This window comes from Capsicum annuum, chromosome 6, assembly GCF_002878395.1.
Source record: "Capsicum annuum cultivar UCD-10X-F1 chromosome 6, UCD10Xv1.1, whole genome shotgun sequence".
NCBI lineage: Eukaryota > Viridiplantae > Streptophyta > Magnoliopsida > Solanales > Solanaceae > Capsicum > Capsicum annuum.
The window spans coordinates 203,741,537-203,761,065 of record NC_061116.1 but is presented as its reverse complement, the minus strand read 5'-3'; the positions used below and the strand labels follow the sequence as shown (position 1 = coordinate 203,761,065).

At 33.4% G+C, this 19,529-nt stretch overlaps 3 protein-coding genes across 3 annotated transcripts; 1 reads left to right on the top strand and 2 right to left on the bottom strand.

Annotated features, from left to right (window-relative positions):
* The first annotated feature begins 6,034 nt into the window (after window positions 1-6,034).
* On the top strand, window positions 6,035-9,893 carry LOC107876156 (mitochondrial arginine transporter BAC2). Its single transcript, XM_016723193.2, has 2 exons — window positions 6,035-6,474; window positions 8,729-9,893. Exons 1-2 carry the CDS (start codon window positions 6,241-6,243, stop codon window positions 9,437-9,439), a joined length of 945 nt encoding a protein of 314 aa, XP_016578679.1. The 5' UTR covers window positions 6,035-6,240; the 3' UTR covers window positions 9,440-9,893.
* A 688-nt stretch (window positions 9,894-10,581) lies between these two features.
* LOC107876157 lies at window positions 10,582-11,754 on the bottom strand. Its single transcript, XM_016723194.2, has one exon. It carries the CDS (start codon window positions 11,284-11,286, stop codon window positions 10,711-10,713), a length of 576 nt encoding a protein of 191 aa, XP_016578680.1. The 5' UTR covers window positions 11,287-11,754; the 3' UTR covers window positions 10,582-10,710.
* Window positions 11,755-12,287: 533 nt separating this feature from the next.
* LOC107876155 (ATP-dependent DNA helicase DDX11) lies at window positions 12,288-19,281 on the bottom strand. Its single transcript, XM_016723192.2, has 9 exons — window positions 18,865-19,281; window positions 17,332-17,967; window positions 17,108-17,205; window positions 14,957-15,310; window positions 14,542-14,835; window positions 14,210-14,455; window positions 13,899-14,120; window positions 13,089-13,659; window positions 12,288-12,827 (listed from the first exon to the last, which is right to left on the bottom strand). Exons 1-9 carry the CDS (start codon window positions 18,986-18,988, stop codon window positions 12,610-12,612), a joined length of 2,763 nt encoding a protein of 920 aa, XP_016578678.1. The 5' UTR covers window positions 18,989-19,281; the 3' UTR covers window positions 12,288-12,609.
* Window positions 19,282-19,529: the final 248 nt, after the last annotated feature.

Genomic DNA, 19,529 nt, shown 5'->3' with positions numbered 1-19,529 from the left:
GTTTTATTATCCAAACTTGTTACTTTTTCCCTTCTGTTTATTGTGTATCTCGAAACCTCTACTTCCCCTTTTTTGTGACATAAAAATACCATTAACATTTCATGGTCAGCATCTTCTAAATTTATTAAATTACCTTCGTTTTCAACGCTGAAAGTGCTTCCCATAAAATTTAAATACGTAGCTCTGTAGCTAAGTTTTACTTAATGATCAGTGTTACGAAATTTTCTGTATCTCCCACTATGTATTTTCCGCTCTGCTCGAGTAGACGAGCAGATTGAGAGATGAAATATTGTGAAAATTACTAATATTCCTGTATAAACTCTATGTTTGCCCTGCCAGAGCTATTCTAATTTTTTTGCACGGCATGTATATAAAAACAATTTATGAGCGTCCGTGGGGCAGTCCATGTAAGGTACATATAGAACTTCTTACGAAATGATTATATGTGTAATTATTAATAGTATCAAACAAGTCCAACCCTTGTATTTTTTTTTCAACAGTGACTATTGTGTTGTTTTTTGTGTAATATTTTTAAAAGATACATAATACTTCAAATATAATATGATTATAAAGATTCATTCTAGTTAATAAGATATTTGTCATTTGTTTGGAATACATTAACTTGGATGTTGTTGTTAAAATATTAATTATTAATATAAAATTTAAGTTGTTTAATTCAAAGTTTTAAAATATTTTTAGTAAAAATTAGATAGCTCTTTCTTTCTATATTTTTTAATATAATTTTTTAAAGTTGGCATAGTTCTTTAGATAGCTCTTTATTTCTTATAAATGCTATACTTTGTACTATTAGACATCAATCCAAGTCAATATTTTGCATACTAGTAAAATGAGACGAAAGGAGTATTAAACAGGTGAAGATGAATCGAGAAAGTAACATGCTATGGACGGAATTAAATAGCCCCCATTAACTTTGGAAACTGGAAATTCATTCGCGTGAATCCCAAATTAGTAGTCCTCCTAGGCCGAAATTATGTCACTACGCACAACTAGGTTCACTAGAAAACATAATTTGGTCATTATGCACTTGAAAAGCTGGGGTGGCACATGTTAAAATAGAGTTATTTTCTTGCACAAATAGAATCTATGCAGTGTCTCAATTTAAAATCTAGCTTTTTGATAGAAATTGTAAAAATAGATTCGCAGCTTAAAATAACAAAAAAATTGATCACTAAATCTTTATTCTTATAAAATTTGGCTAGTACTTGTGATCACAACTTCTTCGATCATCAGAAATTGACCAAATCTTGACAGTTCGAGTGAACTATCATAAAATTCATTAAATTGTCTTCTCAGAAGTTCGCATAAGAAGAGTTTAAATTTTCTGTATTGTCAGTGTACAAAATATTATATTATCACGTAAATTTAATTTGTTATTGTAGATTAGTCAATTTTTTACCTAAAAAAATTAAATAATCTGCAATAACATGTCAAATTTATCTAATTATATAAAATATTTTATACACTAATGTGCACAAAACTTAAATTCTTATAAGAATCTAGCAGCATACTTTTGTTTCAAAGTTGGTACAAATTTTTCGTATTAACTTCAATTTGGATGTTCATTCTCGTGGTGTCAATTTTAATAATTTTCAATTATTAGATTCAAGTCAAACCTTTAAAATTCATAAAGTCATTTAGCATTCTTTAAGCGACAAATTTATAGAGTTACTAAAATATTGTGATCTTTTGAATTTCATATTGTATAAATTACTAGATGTATGAGTTTTCACCTGTACTACCATCAATATTTTAGCAAAAAACATCTAAACTACTAATTCTTCATTTTCACTACCTGAAAATTTAAATAAAATATCTAAACTACTAATTCTTCATTTTCACTATCTGAAAGTTTAAATATGAAATTCAAATAATTAATATTTTAGATGTCTTATTAAATAATTAATAATTATTCAGATAAAAAATTCACACATTTAATAATTCAGATATAAAATTTACAAACATGAAGCACTTTAGGTGCCTTTTTCGGTCTTCATCTATGTATAAGAAATAAGTAATATGTGGATTGCGTAGAAGAAGTAGATCTGGCTAAAATTTGTAAAATTTTAGTTAAAATAGTGCTAAAATTTAAATGGCTGTTTTCCAGCTAAAGTGATGGTCCGATTATCTGTGCTCTGCCCCACTAGACCCGATTGTAACTTCTAAATGACCCAAGAAAAAAAGTAACATAAACATTCCATCATAACGTATCATATTTATATAAATTTTCACTTTTAAAAAGTAATTATAAAAATCTCAATTAATTATATTTATTTATTGAATATATTGAAAACTAATAATATATTTTGACCGTCTCAAAATAAAAAAAAGTATATCAAAAGCTAATTATATATTTTTACAAAAAAAATATGCATTTTCATTAGATGTATTATGTATTTCGAAAAATCCATATTAAAAAATATCTTTATTGAATGCATTGAGGGCTAATTATGTAATTCAATAAATTTAAAATTAAAATTGCTAAGTAATTATGTAAAATATTAGAATTGGGAAAAGGATCAAATATGCCACTGAACTATCAGAAATGACTCATTTATGTCATCCGTTAAAAGTTGGGCTCATTTATGCCATCGCCGTTACAAAACTGGCTCATTCATGCCATTACTTTTTAACAGCCGATTTTTAAAAACAACCTTGTCACGTGACAGCTTATTAGAGGGCCACGTCATTTTTTATTTTATTTTTTATTTTTATTTTTTTTAAAAAAAATTCTTTTTAAATTTTTTTTGATCCATTAAAAAGAATCCATCCAATTTTTTGATCCATTAAAAATTAATTTGATCTATGCTTTTAAAATTTGATTAATTTTTCATGATCAAACAAATATTTAAAGAATTTTTTTTTAAATCTACTACTAAAATTTTTAACCAAACACTATTCTAATTAAGCATATAGTATGTCTTAGCATACATGAAATATTTTGTCAGCCGAATGTAAGTAACTTTTTATTTTTTTATTTTTTTATTAAGCATAGAATGACATCATCAGCATCAGGGGCGGCTCAAGCAAATTTATGACCCAAGACAAAAATAAAACGGAGGCCTTGCGTTTTATTTTTTTATATAATTTTTTTCTATAAATAGTATTTAATATATTTCTTACAATTTATAATTTATTATTACTAAACAAAAATAGGCCCCTCAAATTTTGGAGTCTTAGGTGGCCGTCTTTTCTCCTAAAGGGCTGAGCCGCCCCTAATCAGCATTCAACATTTGTACGTAACACTTTATGCATCATCATTTATCATTGCAAAAACAGAAAGGCGACAACATGCCGACATATATAGTATATATAGAGTTGGCAAAATGAGAAGCTAACTATTAATAATATAATAATAATATTTAATATTTATATATCCCTTCAGTTTCAACTGAAAAATGACAAAAGCTTTAGAATCTTTAAAAAAAAAAAGTGATAAAAAGCGTGGAGTGTATACTCTATCCGTTCCCTTTTAGTTACTCGCCCGTCAATTAAAATAGTTATTTTATTATAATATATTTATTAAATGATGTTTACTATTGTATTTGAAATTAATTTGAAGAAAAAAATAATTAATATTAAAGGTAAAATATGAAAACAATCTTAATATGTCAAAAATGACAAAAGAACGAATCGAACGAGAATGTTTTGAGACTATATTCATGAAAAATTAATCATATTTTAAAAGTATAGATCAAACTAATTTTCAATAGATCAAAAAGTTGCGTGAATTCTTTTTAATGTATCAAAAAAAAAATTTAAAAAAAAATGACGTGACCCTCTAATACGCTGCCACGTGGCAAGACTATTTTTAAAAATCATCTGTTGAAAAGTAATGGCATGGATGGGCCGATTTAATAACGGCGATAACATAAATGAACCCAAATTTTAACGAATGATATAAATAAGTCATTTCTGATAATTTAACGGTATAGTTAAGTCTTTTCCCAATAGAATTTTCGATAACTAAACTTCAAACGTTGGGATTTACTTGTTTGTGTAAATTTTAATTGGTCCACGTAGAACATCTGTGGGATCCACAACAAAGAAATTGTTGGCCGTTTTCTCGGTGGGCAGAAAAAAATAAAATCAGTTGCAGATTTTCATGATTTAATGCCCTGCAGTGCACACTTGCTCCTCTATAAGAAGCAAACAAAAAGGTGCAGACTAGTGGAAATATAAACGAGTCCCAATATCTAATTTTAGTTATCATTTCGTGATAGGCTGTCGTTCCATATTACGTTTCGAAATAATTAAATTGTTAAAATATAACACATATATTAAAAAATATATATAAAAATATATTACTTTTTTTTATATTTGCTCATTTTAAACTCAAAAATATTAGTAATGATCATTAAAAATCATCCTTACAAATTGAATTAATGAAGGTAAATTGGGAAAAAAAAATCAACATCTATCTTAAATAATAAACAATTCAATTATTTTGAACATTAAACAATACTCCAACAATTCAATTATTTCGAAACTGAGAAAGTATTTGATAATATTATTTAAAGAGAAAATGGTCAAATATCCCCCAACCTTTACCCCAAATCTCAAATACACACTTATATTTTGATAGGGTTCTATGATCCCTGAACTATTTTAAAATGAAATTATTATCCTCAAAATTATTTTAAAGTGGAATATATACCCCTCTAAAAACTCATACCCAGATTTTATTTTGATTTGTGGTCTACACGCACTGCCACGTGTCATGCCACGTAATTCCACGTCATATATCATTTTTTTACTATAAAAAATTAATTCCACATCATGCCACGTGATCATCATCATCATCATCATCATCTTCTTCTTCTTCAATGGCATAATGAATCATATGGAATTCACACGATATGTAATCTTATCAAAATCAAATCAACAATTAATGTCCAAAAAATATTCGATTTTCACAAAATGGCGTTGCGACAGTGATGACGTCAAAAAATTTATAATTTTGGTGATTTTATTTTCCAATTTGAATTGATTCAACATTCTCACGTAATTTGAGTTCTTGGATGCCATTGAAAAAGAAAAAAAAAAAATAATGGTCATTGATGGGTTCTTGGATGCCATTAAAGAAGAAGAAGAAGAAAAAAAAATTAATTGTCATTCTTGAATGCTATTGAAGAAGAAAAATAAGAATTGAAGAAGAAGAAAAAAAAAAAAATTAATTGCATTCTTGGATGCCGTTGAAGAAAAGAACATGAGAAGAAAAGAATGGAAGAAGAAGAAGAAAGAAAAATAATAATTAAATTATATATATTTATTTAAAAAAATATTAAAAATAAATTTTTAATAAAATATTTTTGTTCAAGAGAGTGAAACACACTCTCTTGCCATGCCATCATTGGAGGGGTAATAATTTCATTTTAAAATAGTTCAGGGACATAGGACCTTTTCAAAGTATAAGTGTGTAGTTAGAATTTGGGGTAAAGGTTGGGAATGTTTGACCATTTTCTTTTATTTAAAAAATATTTATTTCAAGTATTTATTAATTTATAATATTAAGATAAAAATATTTTAATTTTTTATCATGTTGCCTTTGAATGATGTTTTTAGAGAATATAAATACTACTATAAAGTTTAGATGTTAATGAATGAGATACATAAACATAGAGTGTATTAAGAGAGCTAGAAGGATAAATCTTTTAATTTATAATTTTTTAAGGAGTTTGTGAAGGGAAAAGTGACAAGTAATACGAGAAAGAGAAAGTATTAGAATTACATCTTAAAATTACTCCTTTTATTTATTTTATTTCTTGCGCTTTTACTTGTATAATTTAAAAAATCAAGTTATAAATTTTTACTTAGTTTTTTAAATGCGTTTATTATAAACTATAATTATTTCTCAATCTCTTCTTCAAATATTAAATTTATTATAGTTAAAAAAATATAATAATACTATTATCCTATTTAATAATCCGTAAATTAAATTTTTATTAAAATCAATATTGACAAGTAAAATGAAGGGAGTATTTACACTCACACCAACTATCATAAATTACATCATCATCTGCTTATATATGCAAACAAAATACCAAAAAAGGAGGGATATTTAATCACGTCACATTTTAGCAGTGACGGATAGAGTTTGGCAAAGACCAAAGAAACCATTTTCATATACAGCATTATTTCTGTCATTCTGTATACCTACCAATTCATCTAACTCAGTTCAGACAAAAGAAGATAAGAATTTTCCAATTAATTGATGAATACATGGATTTCTGGCCAGAATTTCTAGCAAGTAGTTGGGGAAAAGAATTTGTGGCTGGTGGATTTGGTGGGATAGCGGGGATTGTATCTGGTTATCCTCTTGATACCATTAGAGTTCGTCAACAGAGCTGTACATCTGGTTCTGCTTTAAAAATCCTTCGTCACGTTGCTGCAACTGAAGGTCCATTGGCTTTGTACAGAGGCATGGCTGCTCCTCTTGCTTCTGTCACCTTTCAGGTTTGTTCTTTACCTTCATTTTTTTTTTTCTCATTATGCTATGTGATTTTAGGATAATCGTATTAACCTCATTAATCAGGAGTTGATTTATCAGATAGTCAGAAAGTCATCTTCCTTGTTGAAAAAATTGAAATCAAGAAATATGATGGATTGTTGAGACCATTTGTTGATTGTCTATGTGGAATTGGCTTTGGAAGGAGAATAGTCGTAATTTACAACATTGATGCAACTAGCATATAACACTCCTATACAATAGAGACTTTTCTCACCACGAATTAATAAGATAATTTTATTCTAAAACATGATTTTTTTCATCTATTTCTAATGAACGGTGGGTAGTAGGCTCTAATTATTATTTTTCATGTTAAAAATTCTATTATTTTTTTCTTTTCTCACTAATTCAATTAAACGTATAGGTGAGAATAGTCACCACACATTTTTGGGTGGAAAATTTCTATGCGAAATTAGTGATTTTAGTTGTCTAGTTGCCGACTGAATTCAAAAATTTTGTTACTAAGAACCCATAAATTAAAAATTCTAAATCTGAGTATTAATTACATGTATTGTGTGAAATGAATTTGTAATAAATGCTGAGTTGATTGATTGATATGTCACTCTGACTTTACCTCGTAACTTCTCCCTCGTCAATTTTATCAAATTAATAAATAAATAATGTTTTTATAAAGTTTATAAAATTATTCGCGTAAAGTTATTTTGAAACTATCTTTTCTTAGTAAGGATAAATGAAGATAATGTCATTAAATAGTTATCAAATAAAGAAATATAATACTACTTATTTTTGGATGAATGAAAAAAAAAATATTTCATATAAATTGAGAGGAAGAGACTAATATTTAGTTGTGTCACCGGCCCTGTTTTCTCGCCGAAAATAAGGATTCACAAATTTTCTTGGAAAAATTGTCCCTGTTACAAAAAGCAAAATATGGTGAAGGATTGAGATAGGGCTATTACGTGGAGATAACTGAAGAGGTCCAATAACACGTAATATTTGTATTTTTGTACATACCAAAAAAAGATAGATAAAGACCTTAGGTCCCTCCAATGGAGTATTTGCGTTCACGGAACTAATACAAAATTAAGCTTGGTTAATCCAGTAATAAAAAATATTGCTTTATTATGAGTAATAAATAAAGATATGAATTGTCACACGTTAATTCAGGATAGAATTGACATGTCAAACTTGGGACAACTAATGGTCGCAATCAAATCTTAGAATTTAAAGACCACGAGTCCCCTACATAAATAAAGAAATAATATAATCACTTAGTCCTATTACAATTTGTTAATGTTTCATAGTAGTAATTTCTTTCAAGTGTGGTGGAGTCTTAATCATCAAATCTTCATCCATTACTGATTCACTTCCGTTTGTGGAATAAAAGAAAGGGAATTAGTAATTTAGTATATTCTAGAAGGAAAACGATAGACATTCTCAAATGATATGGCCACTGAAACATACTTTATTTTTATTCTAGTAATAAACCATTTTTCCCACATCATCCATTCTATACAAACAGCTTGTTTAGGTGGTTGTAACGTATTTGTTAATGTTTTATAATGTCATGCACCAAAAAGTTGGAAGTAAAATTATAATATTACAAAGGAAAAGTAGAATACGGTGTAGGGTTACTATAGCAAAAAATAATTGGACTGCAACAAAAATTAAGTAACTATCAAAAGAGACGTTGTATTTAAGGAAACAATAATATACAATACATGAGTGAAGGTGGGCTGTCAACTGGAGTATTATTCACTTCTCAACAAGTCCATCAAGCATTATCACAGAGAACATGCAGCTATTAGGCTTAAAATTGCTCTTCATGCATAATTTGATTCTTTATTGTTTTTGCATCTTTAGCTAATTAGCTGTCAGGGGTGGAGCCAAGGTACTGTAGAGGGTTTGTATAGTAAATGTTGAATTCTTTGGGTTTTGTTATGCGTTTACCTTCTTTATATTTTGAACTCCCCTAGTAAAAGTCATGGTTCCGCCAGTATTGGCTGCTACAGTTTATAGGTTGGTACTAAGTTTGCTACATATGAACCTGAGCAAATCTTCAACTTGAGACATGTCATTCATCTTCCAAATGCAGCCATCCTTTGTCTCTTCTTTGCCTTGTGTCTTTTTATCTCTCATAGTTCTTGTTTGTAAGACTAATCGATATCAAGTTTAATAATGCATGGGCTTACTTCTTAATTAATTTCTACGATGTGTAAATTAGTTTCTTTGCTATTGCAGAATGCCATGGTATTTCAGATTTATGCAGTGCTATCGCGGGCATTTGATAGGAATGTTCCAGCCAGTGATCCACCCTCCTACAAAGGAGTGGCTTTGGGTGGATTTGGAACAGGAGCATTACAAAGCCTAATGCTCACCCCTGTCGAACTTGTGAAAATTCGACTCCAGTTGCAACAGAGAAACATCCTGGATAATAAAAGTCAAATAACTGGCTGTAGGGGTCCAACTGATGTTGCAAGAGGCATATTCAGACAAGAAGGTTGGAGGGGAATTTACCGCGGATTAACAATTACAGTCCTCAGAGATGCACCAGCTCACGGCCTATATTTCTGGACATACGAGTATGTGAGAGAGCAGCTTCATCCAGGTTGTCGAAAGAATGGTCAAGAGAGCTTTCGAACAATGCTTATAGCGGGTGGTCTTGCAGGAGTAGCTAGCTGGATGTGCTGCTGTCCGCTAGATGTTATTAAAACAAGATTCCAGGCTCAGTCACAGTCTACACCATCAAGATACACTGGCATCGTTGATTGCTTTAGGAGAAGCGTGAAACAAGAGGGGTACAATGTGCTCTGGCGAGGTTTGGGAACTGCAGTTGCCAGAGCATTTGTAGTGAATGGGGCTATATTCACTGCCTATGAAACTGCCTTGAGGTGCCTTTTCATCAACGACAACAATAATCATGAGAATATTAAAGCTGAAAATACATTATAATTTATCCCTTCTGGTACTAAGTTAAGATGAATACGGTAAAAAGTGCATCTTAATTGAAAAGATACTGTTAAAGAAGGAGCCAATGGATGTGCGATAAAAGCACGATGAAAATTTCTAGCATGCTTCAGTTTCTATTTGAGGGCCAGCAGGTCTAATCCATTCAAAGTTGAAGCTCTTCAGTTTTACAGTCTGTTACAGGAAAAATAGGATTCTTGGCACGTTTGACAGTGTGCCGTTCTATTCATTTCAGCAATTGTATGGTTTATACTTCATGGCCAAATGGGAATTGAAACTGAATTTGGTTCTTTGTGGTTTCTATACCATCACAAAGCCTCAGCATTAATGAATATGCCTCAAGCTGAAATGTGATATCAGTCTTTTCTTATCAACTTCACTTCCTGTGGACATGGTTTAACATCCAAGATTATAACATTTTGTGTCACTTTCTGTGAAATTGTAGCTTTCATCTATACAGTATACTCCAAACGAATTCAAGTTTCATCTATACAGTATACTCCAAACGAATTCAAGGATCTGGGATTCAACAAAATTGCCAACTCGTGCATCGGCCATTATACGTGATGAGACAGCCTTCTTTATCCGTTTCACTAGCGATACGTCCGCCATGGGACAGTTTCGTTCTTGTTATGAAATTTAAAGTGTTTTAATAATGAAGCTGCTCTTCGACGGCTATTTATCGGCATAAAGGACAGAAATGTGTTGCAATTCTTTAGTTTTGCATATGGTAAATATCACTAATCACTCTGCTATTTGATGCTTCTTGACGCAAATTCCAGCCAAAATATTACTGATGTATACCCGCATTGTCAAATAACTCAGTGGCGGAGCCAGGTATTTCGCGGAGGGTGCAAATTTTATTCTCACCTATGTTAAGAGTGAGCATCTGACCACCCTCCGCTAAAGGTGGCTCTGCCCCTGAAATAACTCAGTTGACATTGTAAAGAAACCTGCTCAAGAAATACAGAGGTAATAGGGTTGATTTCTCGGATGGTCGTTCAACTAACACCTACTAACTCAGAAAGCCACCTTTCTTCTTGATTCCGATTTTCTTCAACAAAGAAAGTCACTTTATGAGATATTAATTATTAGGTGAGTGACCACATGATAAATCAACTCGCATCTTATAAGCATTTCCGAAAATTTTCAATATAGAAATCCATGGCATGGAAATAAGCATACATAAAAAAGTTGGCTCAGCTGGAAAACTTGCATTTTTCACTGTAGTTTTTAGAATTTAATACAACCAAGATTCACACTGAACTATTGACATTGATGAATGTCTGTGGAAGTGATAACTCATTATACATTCCCATGAAATACCTGTCAACAATGTCAAGGTAAACTGGACATTTTAGATGAGAGTAGTAGTAGAGCACTTCTCTTATGTCCAGCATTTGATCCAAATCTTCCTCATCCATCATGTCTAGTTCCTTCATCTTCTGCGCTAAAATCTCACCTTTACTCTTGTTCCGAAAGAAGTCATCTCCCTTTCTTTCTTCACTGATTGTTTCTCTTTGTATCCGGTCTTTCATAGTGTTGTTTAATGATTCTTCATCGATGTTGTTTCTCTCCGGGACCTCATTTTGTTCGCGATATTCCAATTGTTGCGCAAAGTCTCTGTAGAATTCATCCAATTCTTGAATAATGCTGCTTGGAATTCGGTTGCTTCGAGAGAAGAAGGGATTGAAGTGACAAACTTTAGGTAACTTGTGGTGACTTTTAAAGAGAAATGAATTGAGATTATGTAGAGTTTTGAGGAACAAGCTCTTGGTCTTCTGAAAGGGTTTCTTAAACAACATTTGTGGCTTTCTGTATAACTCCCCCATGTGGCTTTCTCTATCTTCTTAGTAAGAGATAGTGCAACTTGTTTCCCTCCTTAAATTTTTGATGTCCAAAACTGTTTTTTCAACATGTACTGATGAAAGTGATGCTGACAAGGACATCCTGCTCTTGACTTCCTTGCTTTACTTGTGTTTCCCAATATATCTTTCTTTAATAAAGGTGGTGTTTTGGCCAACTTGTATGAGCTTCGACTTATATAGCCCAACTTCAGAGTACATATTGTCTCTTACCAACAAGATTTCGGGTAGCTCTGTTCACCAAGGTTTGGACAAATTAGAAGAAATCACCTAATATTTTTTTTCACTTCACTGGAAATTCGAACAATTGTCTCGTAGTCGTAGGGTCTCTTGCTAATATATCTTTTCTATTTCCGTGATGATCTTTTGACTATTATGCTGTTGAAAGTGTTGCAGCATTCATTATAAAGTAAAAGGGAAAGTTGAGCAGTGAATTGAAGGATGTTTTAAAGTGATAATTACATATAATTAAGCAGACCTAAATTACACTCGATGCTGTTTTAAACCATTGGGCCCCAAGTAATAACATGAAGTAAAGCCAGAATTTCCCTTTAATTGAGTAATAAGTACTGTTTGTATCAGTTGTGTCAAGTGCTTTTAAAGGAAGGAGCTATTTTTTGGGACCCTATTTCTATAAAAAGATTGGTATAGTGATGGTTGAAAAGGATAAGAGGCCTAAACTGATGGGAATGGGATCTGAGAAAATCAAAGAGGAGAAAACACGTTTTGAGATCGGAATCGGTATCTAATGAATCGGAATCGGTATCTAATGAATCCAATGGTTCCAGTATAAATGAATGAAAAAAAAAAAAAGGAATGACATCACAACAAGATCCTAATCTCAAAACAAAAAGAACATGAAATTAGTAGACGCCACAGACTAAACTGGATTGAGCCTCTGCGCATCTTTTGTTATGCTGATAATTAGAGAGAAAATAATCATAAACAATATATTACAGCAGAAAAAATACAGTAAAGCTGCCCCGTTCTTTACAAGATACATGAGTTTGACAATTGGCATATCTCATACAACAATAAAAAGCATAGATTGCAGACCAATTTTGATCAATGCACATGGAAATTCAGTAATACATATACAACAGTCATAATTAAAATGATTTGGAGATTAATTTAATATATATAATTTATCATTGCTGTACATCCCAAAATTAGTGCATCAATTTTAGTTGATACAAAAGGTCCATTCCTGTATAAACCCACAACCTATTTAATAAAAACTTGTGCCTTAATACATTACTTCATGAAGTCTGCAATTTTGTCCATGACCTCTTATCGGTTGTCCTCTTTGCCTTTGTGGAACTTGAAGAATTGATGCAGCAGTCTCTGGAGTTCTCCATAATTCTTTGTTCCAGAAACAAGATGGCCTTTAATCCACTGTGGTAACTTGTTGGTTGAGTGTGAGAAGTTTCTTTCAGAAGGATCATATGTATACCGTTTATCAACTAATAGGATGGCAGCATAGTCATTAATATGCCGAATTGCTCTACCTACAGCAGATAATTAAAAAGCACTGGAATAAGAAAATCCACATAAGGACGTTGGAAGTGGTTATGTCAGTTCATTATATTTAAGGACCAAGATGTAAAAATTGCAGCTATTTGAGGGTGGTTTCTGGGAGTAAAGGAAAATCAGTGAGATCATAGTTAACGCAAGGGAAATAAGTTGCAAGAAAGCCTTTTTAATCATTTTAGTTCTATTCCATGCATAAATGATTATCCGAAGACAAGTAGTTGGACAGGAGCACTCACCAATTGATTGATTCACAGCTTTCATGCAAAGATTCTCATAATACTGCTTTCCTCTATGCTTGCAGCTTTTTAGGATGTGAAGCCCAGCTTGAGCATCTCCACTATACCAGCTCCTTTCAGCCTGAAATTTGGTATTCTTACCAACAGAAGTATCAAATCCTTCGATATGTTTAATCCTTTCCATCAACTCGATGTCAGCAGGATTAGGATAGGGCAATCCAACCATGACCATGCATCGACCCATCCCATCACTGAAGTTGATACCCTCTGACACTTTCCCACCCACAATAGCAAGGAGAATCGCACCATTTCTTGATTCTGGGTTCCGCTTAGAACTGTTATGGGACAGTGCATCAATTGTTTCCTTGTATTCCTTCAAAACAGTTTCCACATCTGTACTACTTCTAGGCTCTCTAAATATGCGCTTCTTTTTCATAATTCTTCCAATGATGCCCGACTCCTTCCATGCATCATAGACCTGGCCTTCGTAGTCAAACGATGAGAAGAAAAGAACCATGCCTTCAGGAACTATATTTACCAAATTGGAGATCAACAGCCCTAATTCTTGTATCTGCCAATATAGGTTCATGAGTATGTCAGAATGAGAAGTCTATTTCAGGGTAACATTCTAACTGAATGCCAAAGCGACACCTGCTGTTTAAACTGCCAAGTTAAAGTGAAACTGGAAATCTGGCCTGTGCTGAGATAACACAAGTTATGCAATATTTTTGCATTACATTCTTAGGCAATAGGAATATTTTGTTGCATAAGTTTGACTTAAAACAATATGTGATGGAAGATTATGCATACCATGACTGATGAACTTCTGACACTGTAACTAAAATCAAAAGAGTGGCCAGAAGGCCCCTGAGGAACAACAATCGGTAGAATATTTTCAGACGGGATGATATGACCACAGGAAAAGAAATGCAACTGATCCGGCGGTAACCAAGGAAACAGACGTTCTTTTGTTTCTTCTATAGGTTGCAAAGTCCCACCAGCCAATATGACAGCATGAGCTTGATTCAAGATCTGCAAGTAGCAGTGCAGAACCAAATGTTTTCCATGAACACCTTCGCGAGGGAATTTTGGGATGTAAAAATATGAAGTATCTAACAAACCTCAGAAAATATCTTTTCTCCTGTGAGCATGACATATTTCAGAAACCCTCCTTGTTCCATGGAGCATTTTGGCTTTGTCCTTGATATTATTATTCTTCCATCACCATCTTTATTTGTCAGCGACAGTAATATGCTAACTAATGCTTGGAAACCGGATAAAGCACTTTCATCATGACTGCTTTCACCGTCATTTTTCGATGCTGAAACTTCTTCTGAGAAAGCTAATTTATTCCGATATCCACATACCTGAGAGCCCAAAAATCCAAAACTAACTGAAATTAAAGAGGGATACAGCTAGATGAATAACTAGTAAAGAGTAAGAAATGATCTACCTTGTGCATTATAGTGCTTTCTTCAATATAGCGCACGAGCTTAAACAGGTTTATGTTGTCAATATTCTGGGAAAATAAGAACTCGTTTATGGCCATGGATGACTCAAATCCAGTTTTACTTCCCTCAGCATTTGAAACGGGGTCAAAGTTGCTTTGGCAATCCTCATTACGCAAAACTTGTAGAAAAGCCCGAGTAAGGACCATCATTATTTGAATATATCTTCGGTTGCCTGGCCCTAACAGATTGCAAAAGTGAATGAAGTAACTCTCCAAGTGAGAATGCACGAGTTCCAACTGGCAACCAAACAGATCCATTAATTGGATGTTTCTTCATTAAGACACAAGGTAAAGAATATTAGTGCAAGATGGGATGGTTCTGAGTGTCTGATGGCAATGATTAAAAATATTTTCTTACCTGTGAGAGTGTAATTTTTGAGTTGTACATGCTGACAAGAGAATCAGCTAAATTATGAGCTTCATCTACGACAATAACGCTATCTTTTAAACTTAAACCAAGTGATTCACGTGATGATTTTGATAGAAGAGATTGATAAGGGAGAACCACAAGATCTGCTGTGTGTACCAAGCTTCTTGAGCCGTAGTAAGGACAAGTTTTAAAGTCATGTCCAATCTGAACAAGATCCTCAATATCCAGAGGCCCTTGTTGAGAAGCCTCACTTCGGAATTCTTTTCCTCTTTTGTGATTTCTAAGCATTGGGCATCCTGAGGAAGTTTTTGACCTCCTCACTCTGCCACCAGCTCCGGTGTTCTGCATGTAAGTTTGCAAATGAAGTTAAAAGTTCTATTTTGGGAGTACAATAGTATTTATCACATGCTCAATCTAAACAAATACATAGTACATGACTTCCTTAAAGTAACAAGTCAAGTAATCATTAATGATTATGTCAAAGTATTGTAACACTGATTCTATCACAACATGTTTTTGAGCAGCATTAGAATCGTAATCCTCAGTGAGCATCCAATTATAGGGTAAATTATGACAAAAATTTTAAAAGGTTTCTAACTTCATGTTATGTAACCTATCTGTTATAATATGAGTAGGAATAGGAATAGCATATAGAATCCTATTAGGAAAAGAATTGTAACGTAGTATCCTATTAGGAAAAAAATTGTAACGTAGTATCCTATTAGGAAAAGGATTGGAATATAGTGTCTATAACTAAGGCCTCAATGTAATAATGTAGTAACAACAATTCAATAATATTTGTCTCCATTATTTCTCACATGGTATCAGAGCTTCCACGATCTTGGTAAAGAATCAAAGAGTTTCCGCTGCCGGCGGGCGGCTATAATCCATATATGCCGCCCGTCTGGCAATGATTATGTTAGCAAAAGTTGGGTCACTGACTCACTGTGTATCTTTCTAGTAACTATTTTCTCATATCTTTGTATAGCACCATGCATCTGTCCGGTTACTACTTTTTCATATCTATTTTTCTTAGCACCGTACTTTTTTTCGGTGACTATTTTCTCATATCTGATTTGCGTAGCACCGTGCATCTTTCTGGACTACTGTCTCATATCTGAGTTGCATAGCACCATGCATGTGACTCCTCAGATTTAATTTACATAGTTCTGTACGTCTTTCCGGTGACTCCTCAAATCTTTTTCAGTAGGGTCGTGCCATCATTCCGACCCTGCCCATATAATTTCTCTTTTCCAGTAGGATCGTGCCGTTATTCCGACCCTACTCATATAATTTCTATTTCCCAATAGGGTTGTACCATCATTCCGACCCTACACATATTTCTCTTTTGACATCCTTCCGACCCTACCCATATACTTTTTTTTCCTCAGATTGTAGTCACTTTTCAGCCATCAAATCTAATAATCCGACGTGTGAGCATGTTTCGGCTAAGTTTCCGATGACTTTCATGTTCAAGATCTACTCTTCTCTTGATTTCGAGATGACCCGTATATTATATACCAGTTTTCGGCAATTTTCCAGCGACACATCGACTTTACGGCAATATTTACTACTTTTCAGATCATTTTTTCAGTTTGTTCCGTTTCAATTGAGGTTTCCTAGACGTCCAAAGCAGTCCTTATCAGTTTTCTTGCAGATAACTTCACCAAGTCCCTCACCGATTCTCATATTAGTTACATCCCTAACAAGCTTGGTACATATGTCTTCTATGCACCATCTTGAGGGGGAGTGTTAGAATATGAGTAGGAATAGGAATAGCATATAGAATCCTATTAGGAAAAGGATTGTAACGTAGTATCCTATTAGGAGTGTCTATAAATAGGGCCTCAATGCAATAATGTAGTAACAACAATTCAATAATATTTTTCTCCATTATTTCTCACACTATCGAACTGGGAAAAGTATGTTGAGAATAGTTACATTTTAATACTACCAGAATGGATCCCTAAATCAGCTTATGGCAGAGATGCCAAGAAAGAAGTCTTGCTTAATATACAACCCCTATCAACACATTTATACAGTTTGTCCTGTAAATGTTTTTTCACTTCAGCATCTATACATTAACAAGAACACTCACATGCGTCAATAGAATCGAGTCGAGAATCCAGCTAGGAATACCTTTGTTTTAGACTTTTTAGAAATTTCTTTCTTTCTACTTTTTTGAAGCTCCAAACATCTCTCATTTATCTGAGTGGAGCTTCCTAGCTTCAACACCTCTGAAATGAAAACCAACAGATCCATGAAATACACATTTGAAAAGTTTCAGTAAAAGACTTCAACAAGATTACAAATTTTACTTACGAAACAGCAACAAGCTGAAAAGGCAGACTTATCTTGAGTACCTTGATTAATGCAGAAATTCTTCCTAGACCCTAAACATACAACCTTTACTTCATCTGCAAATTTAGTCTTCCTCAACTCCTTTATGAATTGTGAAAGTTGTGAATGTGTCCGGCTGCAAAAGTAAATCTTGGGTCTAGCCTCGTCTTCTTCATCTTCCATGCTATCTTCATCCTTTTCCTCCTCACTTGAGGAATTAACTGACACCCCACCACCCCTCCTTTTCAGTCGTCCTCCATTTTCATCTTCACTCTCATACTCTTCAACCAAAAACTCCTCTTCATCCATTCCCTCATCCTCATGTTTTGTCTGTAAATTATTTACCTTTTCTATGTCAGTATCTTCCGCCTTCTCACCTCTGTTACTTACTAAATCTCTGACATTTTCCCTTTCCCCTTTCCTATCAATTTTTTTGTTGAACCCCATTTTCTTCTTTTCCTTTGTCTTCTTTTCGGGCGATTTGGTATCATTCTTAATGACAAAGTTCCTCATCCAATCTGGTTCATCATCAACCCCCAACTCATCTTCTTTCTTCCCACTGAAATTTGAAGAAGAATCTACGTGGTTTTTCTGATGTTGCTTTTTATCGACAAGCCATTGAAGGGCACTGCAAATTATACTGAGTGTTTTACCAGTCCCTGAATAAAGATCAAGAAACCCAATTAAGTGAATTTGAGAGAAGCAGAGAGGACGCCTTTCACAGTTTGTACACTGACATCCAGTGATTTTAAACTCAAACCATATAGAAATATCCGAGCAATTAATAAAATTTGTTAAGATATGACACTGGACCTAACTCAACCCAAAAACTAGCTCATCACTCATGAGAGGAGGATTGTCCAAGTCCATATAAATAAACCACCTGTCCATTCCCCAACCAATGTTGAACTCTAATCCACTCTTAACACCCCTTCACGCCTAGACTCAATTGGAACCCACATGTCTATCGCCCAACCAATGTTGAACTCTAATCCACTCTAGCACCCTTACATACCCAAACTCAATTGGAGTCGGGACAGGGAGCCCAAACATGAATGGACCTGACCCTAATGCAATATTAAGATATGACGCCTGAGCCTAACTCAAACCCAAAAGCTAGCTCACAAGGAAAGGATTGCTAAACTCCATATAAGCAAACCACCAGTCCAATTACCCAACCAATATGGGACTCTAACCCACTCTAGCACCCCTATATGCCGAAACTCAATTGGAGTCGTGACAAGGAGCCCAAACAGGAATGGACCTAACTCCAATACAATATTAAGATACACACTTGACCCTAACTCAAACCCAAAAGCTAGCTCCCGAGGAAAGGATTGCCAAACATATAAGCAAACCACCAGTCCAATTCCCAAACTAATATGGGGCACTAGCAAACTTCAATATCAAATTAGTGGTGCCGACTATATACCGTCTAAAATAGGCCGTTTCAACATGTCAAGATAAACTTAAAACAGTAATAACTGTAAATAGAATTGACAATTATAATCAATGTGAGTAAGAAAAGAATAAAGTTTTTTAAAATTTATATGTACCAGTGGGACTTTCGAGCATGGCAACACCACCTTTATTGAGGGATTGGTAAAGGGCCTTCATGAAATCAAGCTGAATGGAGTAGGGTTCGTAGGGAAATCCCGGAAATTCTCTTCTCTCTTCCATTTCTCTCTGATCATAAAATTCGCCTTTTCTTCTTCTAGGGTTTGTTTTCTTCTCAGTTCATAAAGTGTGGGGGTGTTTGTGTTTTTCCCGCGCTTAGCTCTCCTCTGTTCTGTATGTTTGTTTTTATTTTTTCGCAAAAGGGTCAAAATTGGTCATAACCTTTGCAATTAGCGCAATTTTACCCTCCTTAAAAAATGTGTCTTTTTTATCCATGTGTTACTAAAATCACTCAGTACAAAATAGATGGAGGTAACTATGTGTTTTTTCTAATGCGAAAGGTGTAGTAGATATTATGAAGAAAAAGGCAAATATTGTTTGGAATGTAAAAGTGGCTGATGAAGATATTTGAAATATGTCTGTATATCTAGAGTATGTCATGTTTGTATGTATTCTTGAAAGGTTTAATATTGTAGCTTGTAACATAGCTAAGTTTTCAATGGTTGTTTTATATGAGTTATCTTAGAAATACACTGAGTATGTTATTGTTGTTGTTTCTCTTTTGAACATATTATGTTTGTAATGAAAGAATAAATGATCTTAT